Source organism: Asparagus officinalis, chromosome 7 (assembly GCF_001876935.1).
Source record: "Asparagus officinalis chromosome 7, Aspof.V1, whole genome shotgun sequence".
Classification (NCBI taxonomy): domain Eukaryota; kingdom Viridiplantae; phylum Streptophyta; class Magnoliopsida; order Asparagales; family Asparagaceae; genus Asparagus; species Asparagus officinalis.
This window is the reverse complement of record NC_033800.1, coordinates 149501354-149514262: the sequence shown is the minus strand read 5'-3', so window position 1 is coordinate 149514262 and position 12909 is coordinate 149501354. Positions and strand designations below refer to the sequence as shown.

General features: G+C 38.2%; 2 protein-coding genes across 3 annotated transcripts; both read right to left on the bottom strand.

Annotated features, from left to right (window-relative positions):
- On the bottom strand, positions 3889–11326 carry LOC109848233 (tryptophan synthase beta chain 2, chloroplastic). Of its 2 annotated transcripts, XM_020417649.1 has the most exons (6): positions 11259–11326; positions 7607–7700; positions 6590–6946; positions 5300–5742; positions 5125–5219; positions 3889–4275 (listed from the first exon to the last, which is right to left on the bottom strand). In XM_020417649.1, the coding sequence occupies exons 2-6, from the start codon at positions 7667–7669 to the stop codon at positions 4100–4102; spliced, it is 1134 nt and encodes a 377-aa protein (XP_020273238.1). In that variant the 5' UTR covers positions 7670–7700; positions 11259–11326; the 3' UTR covers positions 3889–4099. The 2 variants fall into 2 exon arrangements, with proteins under 2 accessions (XP_020273238.1, XP_020273237.1); XM_020417648.1 differs by lacking the exon at positions 11259–11326 and having other exon boundaries at positions 7607–7732.
- On the bottom strand, positions 7669–11618 carry LOC109847979 (tryptophan synthase beta chain 1-like). The gene is given in 7 exon segments (XM_020417212.1): positions 7669–7687; positions 7731–7833; positions 8683–8777; positions 8858–9300; positions 10148–10504; positions 11165–11318; positions 11320–11618. Coding segments are annotated over 7 exon segments (1341 nt in total). The 5' UTR covers positions 11490–11618.

Genomic DNA, 12909 nt, shown 5'->3' with positions numbered 1-12909 from the left:
GACAGCAGCACACATTCTCAGTCGCGGATCGTACGTTTGATTCTTTTTCCAGGTGTTATTCCGCTCGTGAGAACTTTCTTGCCGAAAGGCGAAAGCTAGGGGCTTGTTTTACGGGGCCTTTTCAACGTAAAACTAGTTCAATAGCACTACACAATGTAAGACAGCAGGTTCTCTCACCAGCAACCATGTTAGCCTCGCTAGAAATCGGGTGGCAAATGAAAGTAACAGCACAAACTAGATTATGAAGTACAGAAAGAATGAGAACAGAAGCTAAGTATCAAAAGTGCTGCACCTCATCCGGCACGCTCCTAGTTGTTCAACACTTGCTTCAGGATTGCATGGCTATTGGAATCCAGTGAAAAACACAAACATTGAAATATCCAACATAACTCGCTACGAGTTGTTACAACATTACATCCAAATTCAATTATGATGATGATTTCGGGGGTAGAGTTACGCATAGCAGAAGAGTTATTCGCAGCTTGGTACCGTAAAGTTTAGATCTTTTTAAATTTGAGACCCGAAGTTCATGCAACAAAAGAGCCATTTGCACTCTGGTACCCTAAAATTCATATCTTTTTAAAGCCGGCACCCAAAATTTACAATTTCTTCCACCCCACAACACTTTAATATACCCTAATTAATAAAGCGTACGACTTTTTCGGAAACCCTATTAAAGTCCAGAAGGGTTTAACAAGGTTTGGGTTATCACGGCGCAAATAACCGTAGGAAAACGAGAAAGCCGTCATAAAAAATAAAATAAAAATAAAATAAATAAAAAGCCGCTGGCTGCTTACAGCGTCTGTCTGAAATTGAGGGTGTCCTTGGGGGTCCCGAGTTCATCCACGAGCGCCTCGTACGTTAAGACGGCGGATTTAGTCCTCATCAAGTCGGCGGCAACCGGGTTCGGATCCCTCCGGCGACCCGCTAACGGCCCGCCCGTTTCCGGATCCCCGAGGCTCATCTGTCTTCGATCACCCTCGATCCCCCCCAAGAAATTTTCGAGCATCGAGGACGATGAAGGCCGAATATAGTATAGCGAGAGAGAGGGGTGGGCTTGTGTAGGAAAGCCGGCCGCTTCCACCGGCCGCAAGGACCCGACCCGCTTTGCTTCCATCTCCTGTTTCCGACTGAAATTTGGATTTAGATTTGAACTGGGGTTTTTTTCCCGTTTCCCCCTTGAATATTCAATAATTGCATAATAGTCCTTTACATCTTCATTAATCGCATCGGTCTCTTAGATCTTGGAAATTGCTTATTAGTTCCTCAAATTAACTATTCCTCGCTCGATTCTTTTGGCTCTTTCCCCCTTCCACTTCACTGGTCGTGAACACCGTGCAAAACACGGCATATCATTTTTTTCTGCTACAATAATCTGTACAATTAATTTTTTTTGAATTACTACAGTTCCATTTCTGCTATAGATTTATAAAAATACTACAGTATTCCCGTGTGGTACAATAATTTTTTTTAAAAATTCCTGGTCCCTACATTAATAATATTATTGTAACATTTACTGTATCATAAATAGTGAATCTTGGGTTCTCCATTTATATAGGGGAGTAGATGGACAAATTTTCAAAAGAGACCTTTTTGATTTTTTATTTGTAAAAAACAACCCATTTGTAAAAACCGACCTGGTTTCAGCCTCAGCGCTGAAACCAGGTCGGTTTTTGAGAAAAAGTTTCCGAAACTTCACGGGAGTTGAACTCCCGTGAAGTTTAGCAGCTTTTAATTAAGCTGTTAAACTTCACGGGAGTTCAACTCCCGTGAAGTTTAACAGCTTAATTAAAAGCTGCTAAACTTCACGGGAGTTCAACTTCACGTTCAACTCCCGTGAAGTTTCGGAAACTTTTTTTCAAAAACCGACCTGGTTTCAGCGCTGAGGCTGAAACCAGGTCGGTTTTTGCAAATATCTTAGAAATAGGTCGTTTTTTGCAAATAAAAGCTGAAATGGGACGGTTTTGAAAATTTGTCCGGGAGTAGATTGAATGGACTTTTAAGTGACTAATCAGTTGATTTTAATTTTAGTAGATAAGATTAACGGTTGGTCGTATCTGTTTTAAACAATATATTATCTTACCGGAACGTTCTACTAGGGGTTGTTAATTAAATAGGAACAAACTTTTTCAGAGTGGGATATTTCAAGGGGATGACTGGAATGATTTTTCAAAATGAGATACCTCGGTAGAATGATGTTGGGTAATTTTCCATAATCAATTAGTATATACTTTATGCATCTTACTAATATGGCTACTATTTAAATTTACCACTATTAATTGATAACTATTTACTATAATCTAAATTCATCTTCAATAAATATGTTATTTCTATTTTGGTGTCTTCCCCTTCTTTCTTTTTTAACGCTGCCACGGCTGCAATACATCATGTATGCTAAGGGGCTGTTTGGTTGCACACTTTTTGAAAAAACTTTTCTCAAAACATCTGATAATGGTAAATTTGTAATTAAAAGTTTTTCAGAGATTTCTGTAAATTGTGTTTGGTTCAACAAAAAATTTACAGAAATATTTTCTATAAAATATCAAAACCTACCAAATTTTACAAAAAACAATTTCCTCTCAAAATGAGAGGAAATCACCAGAAATCTGACACATACCATATTTAATTAAAAATCTACCAAATCTTGTTATTTTCTATAAAGTTATGAGCTATTTTCTAGTTTTGAACCAAACAAGCAAAGTACAAAAAACAAGAAAATTGGTATTTTTTGATTTCTCAAAACTTTTCTTATAATTTTTTTTAAGAAATACAAGGAAATCATATTTTAGGTGGAAAACATTTTCTATAATTTCTAGAAATTGAACCAAACACCCCCTTATTTTCAATGAATTATGATTCGTAATTTATTTTAATTCTAAATTGATTATACCTCTAATTCCGGCAGATAATGGATCTACCATATATATAGATAAAGGAAGAGCAAAAGGAGGGGTGATCCAATTGATAGCGTGGCCTCATGATGACAGTGACAAATCGAGGAAGAAGGGATGGAGAAAAGAAATTTAAGTATAATGATAAAAAAAAGAATAAAAAAAAGAAAAGGAAAATAGGAAATACCTTGCGTTGAAAATGCTCAGAATAATCTCATTGTTTGCCACTGTAGCAGATTGCCTTGTGTGCGGGAAAAAGGACACATTTTCAAAACCATCCCTTTTTAAAATTTATTTACAAAAAACGACATATTTCAACTTTAATTATAAAAACAGACCCAGTTGGATGAAACTGGGTCTGTTTTTGAAAAAAAAAAAATCAAACTTCACGGGAGTTGAACTCCCGTGAAGTTTTGTTACTGGGTCTGCTTTTTGTATTTAAAGTTGAAAATAGTCTTTTTTGGGAATAAATTTCAAAACTGGATGGTTTTGAAAATTTGTCCGCGGGAAAAATGTGTTTCTATGTTGTTATCAAGGCGTAATTTAGTGGTTAATTTTTTCAGTGACTCAAACCATAAACAATTATAATTTAGCAAATTACTAATCACCCTTATCAAAACAAGAAGTGAACAGAATCTTCATAGACCCAACTTTCCTGCTGTGTATATTCAGCAAAGGAAACAAACAAGAAGACCAAGGATACTGGAAGAAAATTTTCAGTAACAATCCCCACCATAGGAGGAGATTTGTGCCTACTTTATGAGGATGGTGAGGATTGTGCCACATAGGCGGCAATGAGGAAATCCCCTCCTATGACAAGGATTCCCATCTTCATGAACAGTTCCTGTAGGTTGAGCACCTTTTTCAAGGAAATAACGAATAGCGGGAACGTTTAAATAAGTTTGATTCTGTATCGGATCGTAAAAACCCACTTTTCGAAGATCTTTTCCTTCTCTTCGAGATCGAACATCAATAGCAACGATTCCAGATATATATATAAAGAAAAGAAAAAGAATGGACCTGAAATGAGGGTTCTTATTATTAATCTGTTTTACAACACAATGTTCAATCTGTATCTATTATTATTATTTTCATTTGTTGGATACCGAATCGAACTAGGGACCAGGGGATGTTATCAGTATTACCACTAATACTCTCCAGACAGCCTGCGCTGCCCGTGCCAGGGAACACAGTGTCCAATCTTAGGTTCACATTTTCAGGTGTTTGATAGCAGTTTGGACATCCTTGTCGCCCCTTCCGCTGCAGTTAAGAACAACCTTTGTGCCATTGGCAAGAGTCGGGCAGAGCTTTTCCAAGTAGGCTATCGCATGCGAAGTTTCCAGCGCAGGAATGATGCCCTCCAATCTTGACAGCAACTTGAACGCTGAGTACATTCACAAAGAATTGATCAGCAGGGGGCCAATGCTAGTGGAAAAGGTGCAGATGATGAACAAATGTGAGATATCAAACATTCAGAAACTAGACTCTTCACCAAGTACCAGCTATCGGCCTATCTTCGATAAACTACACATAAACATATCAAGGCACTGTTGGGGAAGAGGTAGACATTTCTGTTTAACCCCGGTTGAGAACATGGAAATAAGAAAGCTCGGTTTCCAGCCACTTATTATAACAAGTATAGTTGGTAGCTCAAAACTTCTCATACCTTACCTTCTGCAAAACAAGGCCTAAACTAGCAAAAGGTTTCTTGTGTCTGAAGAAGTCTATATCCAAGAATGTAATTAGATCTTAGAATTCAAACAAGTTAACTCAAGAAAACACTCCATTTACGTGAAAGAGGGACCACTGGATAGGAGATAAATATATGAACTCTATGAAGTTCACACGAACATTAATGGTATGTCATCACCTGTGATCGCTTCCTAGGTCTCTGTGAAATATTAAACATGAAAGGCACATATTAAAACAGCATGACTGATTTTGATAAAATAATTTCGGTGGTGGAAGAAGCGGCAGCAAATTAATTGTTGACAAGAGGTATCAAAAGGTCTCTGGGTCTCAGACTAATTGGTGTGATGAGAATAATCAGTGGGTGGATCTAGAGACAAATTGGAACCTGAGAGGGCAAGTTTGTAAATGTAATTTAAAAATTTATCACAGGCATCCAGATAATTCAAATAAAGTTTTGATGTTATATCTAACAACAAAAAGATGACACAGAATATCACAAGCAAAAAAAAAAAGATTTAAAATAGGATATTTTATCGGTTACCTTCCAAAGCTTCTTCATCAGTGACGCTATAATATTCAGCACGTCCAATATCCTTCAAAAAGCTATGCTCCGGTCCCACACCAGGGTAATCCAAACTGATAATTAAGGAGAGAGATATAAGTTCAACATCATATCAGTGAAAATAAAATTTAACTAGAACGTATGTCAAACTAACCCAGCACTTATAGAATGAGGTTCAATAATCTGCCCATCATCATCCTGCAACAAATAACTCATAGCTCCGTGAAGAACCCCAACCTCTCCTTTAGTCAAAGTTGCAGCATGTTTACCGCTATCTAAACCATGCCCTGCTGCTTCAACTCCAATTAATCTCACATCATTATCATCAACAAACTCATGGAAGAGCCCCATTGCATTTGAGCCTCCACCAACACAAGCAACTAAAATGTCTGGCTTTCCTCCCCATTTTTCCATTGCTTGCTTTCTTGTTTCTTTGCCGATCACCGCGTGGAATTCTCTTACCATCATTGGATAAGGATGGGGACCTGCAACTGAACCCAAAATGTAATGGGTTGTTTCTACATTGGTCACCCAGTCTCTTATGGCTTCTGATGTTGCATCCTTCAGGGTTGCAGTTCCAGAGTGAACTCCTCTCACCTATAAAATGTTAAAGCGACTGAATAACATAAATGCAAGGATTGGATGTAAGAAACTAAACACATTCTACAGAGTTTGTTTGTCCACGTTTCATCTTAAGAGAATAATGGAGCACTTTCCAAAACATGGTGATTACAGATATAGCAGAAAATGAGGCATCAGTCACCCCTTGTTAAAAAAGAAAACAACTAAGAAAAACTAAAATAACATCAGGTTTTCAATGCTTTAACCCCTTCAAATTATGGATCTTTTCAACTGAGACTGGCATGAAGAGTGCATTTGAGGCAAATAACATCAATTTTAACATTGAGAAGTCACAAACAAGAACTTGCCCAATTATTACATAACCTGTTGACTCAGAATCTATTATGAAACTTTTGAGTTTCCAAAGCTTGTAACATTAAAAAAAAAATGTTATTTCAAGTTCAATCCATCCATGAAGCTCATAGATGCTAAAGAGTCTAAAACAGAACATAGTTCTCTACCCTCAACTTTCATACAAAATTGCTCCGCCACGCCCAGCCGACACAAAAAACACAGAAAATTACCTCCACTTCTGAATACACTGCGCAATTAACCATGAAAATAAAACATCAGTAAAATACTATAAAGCAACAGCCTCCTGATGGAACAATATAACAGTCAAGTATAAAGTTGTAATTGAAGACAATCACAAGTCTGATGACTCGAGCAGAATCAAGTTCCACACAATCCATCACTTGCATGTTAAAGGAAATAATAAATACAAATTCTTAAAATCATGAATGACCTTTACTGGACAAGTTAATACAGATAAATGCATGTGATATCAAGAGATGGTGTTATTAGTAAGTTGATGACTTCTAACCTCTGCCCCAAGAAGCCGCATTCTGAAAACATTAAGAGCCTGTCTCTCCATATCTTGAGCACCCATATAAATAACACATTGTAAGCCAAACCTTGCACAAACAGTAGCGGTTGCAACTCCGTGCTGACCAGCTCCGGTTTCAGCTATTATCCGCTTCTTTCCAAGTCGCTTCGCCAACAAAGCTTGTGCTACTGCATTGTTTATCTTATGCGCTCCAGTGTGGTTTAGATCTTCCCTTTTAAGGTATATGAGAGGTCCCTCGCCATTAGATTGTTTGTAACGGTCGGTGAGCCTTTCCGCAAAGTAAAGAGGACTTTCGCGTCCAACGTAGTCCTTGAGAATACCATCCAGTTCTCTCTACAACGGGGGAAGAGAAGACAAAGCACAAATGAACAGCCCGGAGGCGGTAGAAAAACATGCAAGCTAAAGGATCTCATATTTATCTATGTTATCGTTTCAGAGACGACCAAATGCAGAGGAATAAAAACATTACCAGAGTCAGCTAAAGAAATTGACGAATCTTTAGGATGGGGTGCTCATGCCCCAGTAAGAACCGGGTAATTCCTCTTTTTTTGAATCGGCAATCTTATGACTATTTGGTAGGGATTAAGCCCTAACTCTACTTCTCCTCCTCTTACTGACCAAGATTCAACCCATCAAACTTTCCGAGTGAATTCTAAAGCAGATTTCAACAAAATTTCGACCAACGGTAAGTAACTCCAAAATTAACCAGGGTTGAATCAGGAGAGGTTAAAATAAGAGACATCAATCTAGCTAACTGATTTCAACGCCACATATCAATAGCTTTACACGTTAAAAAAAGAAGCCAACTTTTCCACTCAACAATTAACTCCAAGGAACAAAAATAAGTCATACACCAAATGTAATCTAGTGCCGGTTAGAATAAACGCTGCCTATGTATAAGCCATTAAAAATAAAAAGTTTCCCCATTTTCATCAAAATCCAGTTTTTTCAATCACAGCGCTCCAACAAAACCCTAAAACAGCTCAAAATCACCTGAAAGTCCTCATCTTTAGCGAGCGAACGAAACGCCTCCTCAAGCTCAGTAAGGGCGTGCATTAGGGTTTCGGGTACATACTTCCCGCCAAATTTACCGTACCTCCCGAAAGAGTCCGGCCGCAGCCCATTGGCAAGAGTCGGGCAGAGCTTTTCCAAGTAGGCTATCGCATGCGAAGTTTCCAGCGCAGGAATGATGCCCTCCAATCTTGACAGCAACTTGAACGCTGAGTACATTCACAAAGAATTGATCAGCAGGGGGCCAATGCTAGTGGAAAAGGTGCAGATGATGAACAAATGTGAGATATCAAACATTCAGAAACTAGACTCTTCACCAAGTACCAGCTATCGGCCTATCTTCGATAAACTACACATAAACATATCAAGGCACTGTTGGGGAAGAGGTAGACATTTCTGTTTAACCCCGGTTGAGAACATGGAAATAAGAAAGCTCGGTTTCCAGCCACTTATTATAACAAGTATAGTTGGTAGCTCAAAACTTCTCATACCTTACCTTCTGCAAAACAAGGCCTAAACTAGCAAAAGGTTTCTTGTGTCTGAAGAAGTCTATATCCAAGAATGTAATTAGATCTTAGAATTCAAACAAGTTAACTCAAGAAAACACTCCATTTACGTGAAAGAGGGACCACTGGATAGGAGATAAATATATGAACTCTATGAAGTTCACACGAACATTAATGGTATGTCATCACCTGTGATCGCTTCCTAGGTCTCTGTGAAATATTAAACATGAAAGGCACATATTAAAACAGCATGACTGATTTTGATAAAATAATTTCGGTGGTGGAAGAAGCGGCAGCAAATTAATTGTTGACAAGAGGTATCAAAAGGTCTCTGGGTCTCAGACTAATTGGTGTGATGAGAATAATCAGTGGGTGGATCTAGAGACAAATTGGAACCTGAGAGGGCAAGTTTGTAAATGTAATTTAAAAATTTATCACAGGCATCCAGATAATTCAAATAAAGTTTTGATGTTATATCTAACAACAAAAAGATGACACAGAATATCACAAGCAAAAAAAAAAAGATTTAAAATAGGATATTTTATCGGTTACCTTCCAAAGCTTCTTCATCAGTGACGCTATAATATTCAGCACGTCCAATATCCTTCAAAAAGCTATGCTCCGGTCCCACACCAGGGTAATCCAAACTGATAATTAAGGAGAGAGATATAAGTTCAACATCATATCAGTGAAAATAAAATTTAACTAGAACGTATGTCAAACTAACCCAGCACTTATAGAATGAGGTTCAATAATCTGCCCATCATCATCCTGCAACAAATAACTCATAGCTCCGTGAAGAACCCCAACCTCTCCTTTAGTCAAAGTTGCAGCATGTTTACCGCTATCTAAACCATGCCCTGCTGCTTCAACTCCAATTAATCTCACATCATTATCATCAACAAACTCATGGAAGAGCCCCATTGCATTTGAGCCTCCACCAACACAAGCAACTAAAATGTCTGGCTTTCCTCCCCATTTTTCCATTGCTTGCTTTCTTGTTTCTTTGCCGATCACCGCGTGGAATTCTCTTACCATCATTGGATAAGGATGGGGACCTGCAACTGAACCCAAAATGTAATGGGTTGTTTCTACATTGGTCACCCAGTCTCTTATGGCTTCTGATGTTGCATCCTTCAGGGTTGCAGTTCCAGAGTGAACTCCTCTCACCTATAAAATGTTAAAGCGACTGAATAACATAAATGCAAGGATTGGATGTAAGAAACTAAACACATTCTACAGAGTTTGTTTGTCCACGTTTCATCTTAAGAGAATAATGGAGCACTTTCCAAAACATGGTGATTACAGATATAGCAGAAAATGAGGCATCAGTCACCCCTTGTTAAAAAAGAAAACAACTAAGAAAAACTAAAATAACATCAGGTTTTCAATGCTTTAACCCCTTCAAATTATGGATCTTTTCAACTGAGACTGGCATGAAGAGTGCATTTGAGGCAAATAACATCAATTTTAACATTGAGAAGTCACAAACAAGAACTTGCCCAATTATTACATAACCTGTTGACTCAGAATCTATTATGAAACTTTTGAGTTTCCAAAGCTTGTAACATTAAAAAAAAAATGTTATTTCAAGTTCAATCCATCCATGAAGCTCATAGATGCTAAAGAGTCTAAAACAGAACATAGTTCTCTACCCTCAACTTTCATACAAAATTGCTCCGCCACGCCCAGCCGACACAAAAAACACAGAAAATTACCTCCACTTCTGAATACACTGCGCAATTAACCATGAAAATAAAACATCAGTAAAATACTATAAAGCAACAGCCTCCTGATGGAACAATATAACAGTCAAGTATAAAGTTGTAATTGAAGACAATCACAAGTCTGATGACTCGAGCAGAATCAAGTTCCACACAATCCATCACTTGCATGTTAAAGGAAATAATAAATACAAATTCTTAAAATCATGAATGACCTTTACTGGACAAGTTAATACAGATAAATGCATGTGATATCAAGAGATGGTGTTATTAGTAAGTTGATGACTTCTAACCTCTGCCCCAAGAAGCCGCATTCTGAAAACATTAAGAGCCTGTCTCTCCATATCTTGAGCACCCATATAAATAACACATTGTAAGCCAAACCTTGCACAAACAGTAGCGGTTGCAACTCCGTGCTGACCAGCTCCGGTTTCAGCTATTATCCGCTTCTTTCCAAGTCGCTTCGCCAACAAAGCTTGTGCTACTGCATTGTTTATCTTATGCGCTCCAGTGTGGTTTAGATCTTCCCTTTTAAGGTATATGAGAGGTCCCTCGCCATTAGATTGTTTGTAACGGTCGGTGAGCCTTTCCGCAAAGTAAAGAGGACTTTCGCGTCCAACGTAGTCCTTGAGAATACCATCCAGTTCTCTCTACAACGGGGGAAGAGAAGACAAAGCACAAATGAACAGCCCGGAGGCGGTAGAAAAACATGCAAGCTAAAGGATCTCATATTTATCTATGTTATCGTTTCAGAGACGACCAAATGCAGAGGAATAAAAACATTACCAGAGTCAGCTAAAGAAATTGACGAATCTTTAGGATGGGGTGCTCATGCCCCAGTAAGAACCGGGTAATTCCTCTTTTTTTGAATCGGCAATCTTATGACTATTTGGTAGGGATTAAGCCCTAACTCTACTTCTCCTCCTCTTACTGACCAAGATTCAACCCATCAAACTTTCCGAGTGAATTCTAAAGCAGATTTCAACAAAATTTCGACCAACGGTAAGTAACTCCAAAATTAACCAGGGTTGAATCAGGAGAGGTTAAAATAAGAGACATCAATCTAGCTAACTGATTTCAACGCCACATATCAATAGCTTTACACGTTAAAAAAAGAAGCCAACTTTTCCACTCAACAATTAACTCCAAGGAACAAAAATAAGTCATACACCAAATGTAATCTAGTGCCGGTTAGAATAAACGCTGCCTATGTATAAGCCATTAAAAATAAAAAGTTTCCCCATTTTCATCAAAATCCAGTTTTTTCAATCACAGCGCTCCAACAAAACCCTAAAACAGCTCAAAATCACCTGAAAGTCCTCATCTTTAGCGAGCGAACGAAACGCCTCCTCAAGCTCAGTAAGGGCGTGCATTAGGGTTTCGGGTACATACTTCCCGCCAAATTTACCGTACCTCCCGAAAGAGTCCGGCCGCAGCCAAACCCCTGCGACGGTCGCCGGCGACGGCCGCCGCCGCCTGCTTCGTCCTGGAGCAGGAGATCGAAGACGAAGGCGATTCCGAGGGACTCACCCGTAATTTCTCAAAACGTAAGGGCAATCGGCGGCCGAAAATGGATGAGTTGAGAGCGACGGTCGAGTCTTTAGCGACCGACGAGGGTGAAGAAACCGCGGCCATTTTTTTTTAATGGTGGAGTTGGGCGGTGACCGCACTCGAGGGGACTGGGATTTTGTGGAGGAGATGAGGTGTGCGGTCACCGGAGGTGGGAATAAGAGCAGAAGAGAGAGAGAGAGGGGGGATCTTTGTTGATAAATTAAATGGTTTTTGCCGATATTACTAATATCGGCAAAAACCATTTAATTTATCAACAAAGATCCCCTCTCTCTCTCTCTAGCCTCCTACATGCTTCATATTTTTATTTTAGTCCTTCACATTTTCATATTTTGCAATTAGTCCCCCAAAACCTTCAGTTTTTTTTAAGTTAATCCCATAAATGTGTTAATTGTTCTGAAATTAGCCCCTCTTGTTAGCACCGGATTGAAAGGTTCTGGGGACTAATTTCAAAGCACTTAACAAATTTACAGGAACAATCTCAAAATATGAAGATTTGAGGAACCAATAAAAAATATAAAGATTTTGGAGACTATTCTCGAAATATGAAAGAGTGGGAGACCAATATAAAAACTCAATAAATATGGTGCAATATCGAATGCTCAATAGTCTGTTCATTATCAGATCCTGGCCCGTAAAGTTTTTTGGAAGTAATAAACGGTGGGTTGGATTTTTAATTAAAGATTTTGATGCATGTATTTTTGCTTCTAAGATGAGTAAGTATAATAGTCATTATTAGATGAAAAATTCCTCAAGGACCCAAAATATGGGATCAATAGGGGGGACAAGTGAGGTGTCCCCCTGCTATTGGATAATGAGGTGGTCATCATTCCTCCCTATTAATCCCATATTTTGGGTCCCTGTAGCAAAGCTCTTATAATCTAACTTGGAGGAGCTGTGTTTCTTGCTTTTGCGGTTGGGGGATGTTTTTTGGCTTCTTTTCAATTATTTTTCTTCATTGAGATTTTTTTCCTTTCAATTATTCAACAATTTTGTTTTAAGAAAAGTTTGGTATAAGATTTCAGTGAAGATTAAATTGGAATTCTCCTTTGTCTGCGCTTAGTAGTTTCTTTCATTAATAAAGATAAAGATTACTCAAGTAAGCAAGAGCTATATATTTTCTCCTATGAAATTTTTAATGACTTTTTCCCATCTTGATCTCATAAAACAAAGAAAATATAACCCCTTCAAATATTTTAGTCAAACTATTATATGTAAATAATGAGATCACTTAACGGTTGATGTCTACGGTTTACCTAACTCTTTCGGATTATTAGTCCTTCAACCACATAACTGTTAAGGTCTGCTTGTGTACAATAATCTTTATTATAGGGTTTTTACATCAAAACTAACTTTACTTTTACCCAACTCGAAAAGGAAGCCAAAATGCAGGAATTTAAGTCAAGGCTCTGGTATATGCTCGTTGTAATTAGATTATTGTTTGATTTTTACCCACCCCCTTAAAAAAAAAAAAAAAAAAAAAACC

What these genes read in the sequence shown, in the direction of transcription:
- LOC109848233 (XM_020417649.1), bottom strand. Translation starts at nt 7,669, where the DNA reads ATGCACGCCCTTACTGAGCTTGAGGAGGCGTTTCGTTCGCTCGCTAAA. An exon ending in TGCGGCTTCTTGGGGCAGAG is followed by an intron (nt 5,743 to 6,589) that starts GTTAGAAGTCAT and finishes AACATTTTATAG; the next exon opens with GTGAGAGGAGTTCACTCTGG. An exon ending in CCTCATTCTATAAGTGCTGG is followed by an intron (nt 5,220 to 5,299) that starts GTTAGTTTGACA and finishes CTTAATTATCAG; the next exon opens with TTTGGATTACCCTGGTGTGG.